This window comes from Hypanus sabinus, chromosome 3 (genome assembly GCF_030144855.1).
Source record: "Hypanus sabinus isolate sHypSab1 chromosome 3, sHypSab1.hap1, whole genome shotgun sequence".
In the NCBI taxonomy this organism is placed as follows: domain Eukaryota; kingdom Metazoa; phylum Chordata; class Chondrichthyes; order Myliobatiformes; family Dasyatidae; genus Hypanus; species Hypanus sabinus.
Window position 1 is genome coordinate 151,480,179 of NC_082708.1, and position 6,000 is coordinate 151,486,178.

The 6,000-nt window shown below is 42.0% G+C and overlaps 1 protein-coding gene across 2 annotated transcripts in view; it reads left to right on the forward strand.

Annotated features, from left to right (window-relative positions):
• tbck (TBC1 domain containing kinase) overlaps window positions 1-5,772 on the forward strand; it is a 229,090-nt gene extending 223,318 nt beyond the window's left edge. For both annotated transcript variants that reach the window (XM_059965386.1, XM_059965385.1), the window contains exon 26: window positions 3,850-5,772. In XM_059965386.1, the coding sequence (XP_059821369.1) occupies window positions 3,850-3,960 (111 nt within the window). In that variant the 3' untranslated portion in view covers window positions 3,961-5,772. The remainder of the gene's footprint in view (window positions 1-3,849) is intronic.
• The last annotated feature ends 228 nt before the right edge of the window (window positions 5,773-6,000 follow it).

The window sequence follows — 6,000 nt, forward strand, 5'->3', positions numbered from 1 at the left end:
ATCACTGGCATGGGCATGTGTCATAAAATTTGTTAACTTAGCAGCAGCAGTTCAATGCAATACATAATCTAGAAGAAAGCTAGATAAATAAATAAAACAATCAATCAATCAATTACAATATACATATATTGAATAGATTAAAAATCATCCAAAAAAACAGAAATAATATATATTTTAAAAGTGAGGTAGTGTTCATGGGTTCAATGTCCATTTGGGAATCAGATGGCAGAGGAGAAGCTGTTCCTGAATTGCTGAGTGTGTGCCTTCAGGCTTCTGTACCCACTTCCTGATGGTAAGTGAGAAAAGGGCATGCCCTGGTGGAGGCCCTTAATAATTGACACTGCCTTTCTGAGACACTGCTCCTTGAGTGTGTCCTGGGTACTTTGTAGGCTAGTACCCAAGATGTAGCCGACTAAATTTACAACCCTCTGCAGCTTCTTTTGGTCCTGTGCAGTAGATCCCCCACCCCCACCCCAACATACCAGAGGGTGATGCAGCCTGTCAGAATGCTCTCCACGGTACATCCAGAGAAGTTTTGGAGTGTATTTGTTGACATACCAAATCTCTTCAAACATCTAATGAAGTCTAGTTGCTGTCTTGCCTTCTTAATAACTGCATCAATATATTGAGACCAGATTAGGTCCTCAGAGATCTTGACACCCAGGAACTTGAAACTGCTCACCGTCTCCACATCTGATCCCTCTATGAGGATTAGTATGTGCTCCTTCATCTTACCCTTCCTGAAGGCAATGGATTTTTGGATGTAAGGAAATCAGAGTTAGTGCAGGACAGTAAAGTTAGAAGATCAGTCACGATCTTATCTAATAGTGGAGCAGGCATGACGATCTAAATGGCTGCTGCTGCTCCTATTTCATGCATTCACATTTCTAGTCCTTAAATATTTATTATTCTGGTGAAGGAAATGTTTATACTGGAATCAGTGACTGTTTAAATCATCAGTGAGGGAAAGGAAGGAAACAGCAGATATTCGTACAGAGTTTAAGAATCCCTAGTTGAGTTCCCTCAGGTGCCTCTACTTTCAGTTCAGACAAGTGGCACTTAATAGAATCTGTCAGCTTGAATCATGTTAGTAGGATGACAGAAACCATATTTAACACTGACATTTCTGTACACCCTGTCAATCTTGTGTGCACCCAATCAAAAGTGCTTATAGCTGCCCAGTACAAAATGGAACAAAGCTGCCTTGGGCTACAGGTTTTCACAACCGTAAACTTACTGACTAAATTCTGGCTTCACAAAGTTTAAGGGGAACTTGCCAGCAGTATAAGTTTGAAATTATGCTTAACATAATTCTAAATAGCAGGTGGGGATTCTCTGCTTTATCAGAGAGCTGGTGTTATGGTATTCAAAGCCATCAGATACTGGTTATGACCATAGAGAATATTCTGAGATCTCTATCTTTTATTTAACCAGACTTAAGTAAGTAGAGATGTAGGAACCTACTTACTTAAGCCCATCACCCCTAATAGGGATAGGTTGCCAACAGCAGCTCCCCAAATCACTCTGTCCTGGGCCTGAAGTCTTTGGTGTTTCCTTACCTCTGAGTTTTTCATGGGATAGGATTGCTAGGCCCATGTCCAACCCTCCTCCTCTCGCAGCCAGGCTTTGAATCATCCATGGTGAAGTAGGAGGTGTAGGAATGAATTGGGAAATAATAAGAATCTTCCAACTCATTAGCTAATCCTTAGAGATCAACGATAACTTACTTCCACTCGATTTTGAGGTAATTAATGAAACTAATTTCGACCTCAGACTCTTCCACAGATGGTGCAGGGGCAACCTAAAATGGGTGGACAGTTTGTGAGATTGATGTACCCCTTCTGTCTTTTACACTGGGCTTCTGCGTACTTGTAACACGTGGACTCTAGTCTCTCGGTGCAATCCCAAAACCTCCTCAAATGGGAATGAAAATAGGGAAAATGTAGATAATGACTATTCAGGGCTCCTTGACTTTTCTCAGCAGTAGAGAAAGCTCAACAAGTGTCGTGGTGGAGTGGAATTAGGTAGGGTTTGGGAAGGGGGTTGAGAAATGGGCTTTGGTGGCGGAATAGCTCACAAGTTTCATGAATGCTGGTAGTTGTCTTGCTTATTGATAACACTTTAAATTTATTATCGAAGTACATCTATGTCCCCATATAAAACCCTAAGATTAGTTTTCTTGCGAGTATGCTCAGTAAATACAATAACCAATAATAGAATCAATGAAAGACCACCAACAGCCTTGGCAATGTGGAGGATCAGAGGGATCTTGGGGTCCAAGTCCATAGGATGCTCAAAGCAGCTGCACAGGTTGACTTTGTGGTTAAGAAGGCATGTAGTGCATTGGCCTTCGTCAAATTGAATTTAGGAGCCTTGGAGCGAAGGAGGATGAGAGGTGACCTGATAGAGGTGTACAAGACATTGAGAGGGATTGATCATGTGGATACTTAAAGGCTTTTTCCCAGGGCTGAAATGGTTGCCACAAGAGGACACAGGTTTAACGTGCTAGGGAGTAGGTACAGAGGAGATGTCAGGGGTAAGTTTTTCACTCAGAGAATGGTGAGTGCGTGGAATAGGCTGCCAGCAACGGTGGTGGAGGCAGATATGATAGGGTCTGTTAAGAGGCTTTTAGATAGGTACATGGAGCTTAGTAAATAGAGGGCTATAGGTAAGGTAGGGACATGTTCAGCAGAACTTTGTGGGCCAAAGGGCCTGTATTGTGCTGTAGGTTTTCTATGCTTCTAACAAGTAAAAATTATTGCTGGTTGAAATGTTGTAGTCTGGCACCCTCTGGACCTGGCTGGTTTTGGACTACAAAGACTGCTCCTCTGAGCAGATTTGTTCTTTTCAAGTGTTAGGATTCCACTGTGAGGAACGGAAGCTAGAATGTTCTGAGATCTATCCGTAACCTGAAGTTGCCATAAATCAGAAATGTTGCTAGCTGGTATTGCAAAAAGTTGCACTGTTTTTTGTTTAGAGACAGATTAGTGCAGATCTCAGTTACCTCTCAGTTAGAATTAATTAATAAGTACAGATCTGCACTGCAATTTAAAAAAAAACACGCTGGATCACAAAAAGCCGCACCTATCTGTCAGGGCATCATTACTCCATTCAGTGTATTGATGCTCCCACCTCTTCATCACTGCATTTTTCCCCAAATTATGTCAGGATTTGTTGGAAGCCTATCGATGTAATTGCTATCATAGTTCAAAGCAAGTTTATTATCAAAATGCATATATGATACCACATCCTACCTTGATATTCATTTTCTTACAGGTAAAAATCAAGAAATACAATACATAAAAAATATTAAATACAAAAAACTGACAACCACTGTGCAAAAGAAGACAAACTGTGCAAGTAAAAACAGGAATAGTAATACTGACATGAGTTGCAAAGTACTTGCAAGTGAGTCTGTCAGGAGATCATAGATTCAGAATTAGTCAACCACTCCATTATCCGCAGGATAGATTCAGCCTACCAGATTGACCTCACTTTCTATCACTTAGCAATTTTTATACAATTAATAATGAATTTCATTTTGATAAGTCTATGTACATTTGAACATCTTTGTATATGATAAGATCACCTTCATGAACAAAAAGGCATGTATTTTTCCTTCTTCATTACAGATAAAGCTTTATTGTCCATTCCTAGTTCTGTGAATTAACCAACTTGTTGGCCACATCAAAGGTCAGGTGGTGTGGTGGTGAAGTTGCTGGTAGTTCAGCAGTTTTGCTTCCCTAAATTAGACAAGAGAGACCAGTTCTTTACCAGGTTATCATTTGGCCCTTAGCTGGCCTATTTCTGTGATACTTCATTGCTAATGGCTCTGCCTTTGTTCTTCAGTTTGCAGCTCATTTAGTGAAGCTAACTTATCCTCGAGTCTGCATCTTGGATGGAGGCATCAACAAGATGAAACCCACAGGACTACTGATTGTGCCTTCACCTCAAATCTGAACCATTTTGACCCACAGCACCAGGGACAAGTGCAAGAACTCAGACCTGGCTGAGGGAGTGGTGATGCCTGCATACAAGGGCTGTACCCTGGAACCAGTGACTGAAATCCTTGTCTAATCTTGTCTTAATCCTTAATCATGTGTGATCAAGAACCTACAGTTTACTGCTGATGACGACAATGGTAAAACTCCATGGAGCAGTGTTATCCAATGCATAACACTGATACAGTAGAGATTTATATCGGAATGTTATTTAGCGAGGAGACCACTGATGAATCATGTTTTTCATTACTTTCAGAAATGTAAAGTTTGTTGATTGTGACCTGTGATTTTAACTGCATGTTGTAGCACAATCTTTATTTAAATACTAAGCACAAAACTAAGCCATTATTGAACTTTTTTTCAGTAATTTTAAAGTGCATCTGAAACAGTATATATGACAGGGATGAAACTGTACAACAGGGTATTTACCATGTTAACAAAACCCAAAAGATGGATTTAAATGGAACTACCTAAGCACTGATGATAAAAATGTTCGCATAATCCTGAGTGGCAATTGAGCACTGAGGGCATGTTCGTACGAGTGCCTAAAAAATTTGCTTTGGAGAACTTTGTCCCCACCCTCCACTGATCATTTGTGTCTAATTTTGAGTTGAGTCTGTATGCCTGTGGTGACTATTACTACTATTTGATCTGGATGAAGGATGTTCAGCTATCCATTTAGACCATAAGTTAAGAGGAGCAAAATTAGGCCATTTAACCCACTGAGTCTGCTCTGCCATTTCATCATGCCTGATCCATTTTCCATTTCAGCTCCCAAACTCCTGCCTTCTCCCTGTATCCCTTCTTGCCCTGACTAATCAAGAATGTATCAACATCTGCCTTAAATATACTAAAAGAATTAGCCTCCACAGACATCTGTGGCAACAAATTCCACAGATTCACCACTGTCTGGCTGAAGAAATTCCTCCTCATTTCTGTTTTAAAAAGACAGCCCTCTTATCTGAGGCTGTGTCCTCTGGTGTTAGATTCTCTCGTCATAGGGAACATCCTGTCCACATCTTGAACTCTTGGGTTCAAGAGTAGAGAGGTTATGTTGCAACTCTACAAATCTCTGGTGAGACCGCACTTAGAGTATTGTGTTCAATTCTGGTCACCTCATTATAGGAAGGATGTGGAAACTATGGAGAGGGTGCAGAGGAGATTTACCAGGATGTAAAGTGGAACAAGTGCTACACCTGCCCTTACACTTCCTCCCTCACCACCATTCAGGGCCCCAGACAGTCCTTCCAGGTGAGGCAACACTTCGCCTGTGAGTCGGCTGGTGTGGTATACTGCGTTCGGTGCTCCCGGTGTGGCCTTTTATATATTGGGGAGACCCGACGCAGACTGGGAGACCGTTCCGTGGAACACCTACGCTCAGTCCACCAGAAAAAGCAGGATCTCCCAGTGGCCACACATTTTAATTCCACATCCCATTCTCATTCTGATATGTCTATCTATGGCCTCCTCTACTGTCAAGATGAATCCACACTCAGGTTGGAGGAACAACACTTTATATACTGGCTGGGTAGCCTCCAACCTGATGGCATGAACATTGACTTCTCTAACTTCCGTTAATGCCCCTCCTCCCCTTCCTACCCCATCTCTGACATATTTAGTTGTTTGCCTGTTCTCCATCTCCCTCTGGTGCTTCCCCCCACCCTTTTCTTTCTCCCAAGGCCTTCCGTCCCATGATCCTTTCCCTTCTCCAGCTTGGTATCACTTTCACCAATCACCTCTCCAGCTCTTAGCTTCATCCCACCCCCTCCAATCTTCTCCTATCATTTTGCTTTACCTCCTCCCCCCAATACTTTCAAATCTCTTACTATCTTTCCTTTCAGTTAGTCCTGACGAAGAGTCTCGGCCTGAAACGTCGACAGTGCTTCTCCTTATAGATGCTGCCTGGCCTGCTGCTTTCCACCAGCATTTTGTGTGTGTTGTTGTTTGAATTTCCAGCATTTGCAGATTTCCTCGTGTTTACGGATGTTGCCTGGATTGG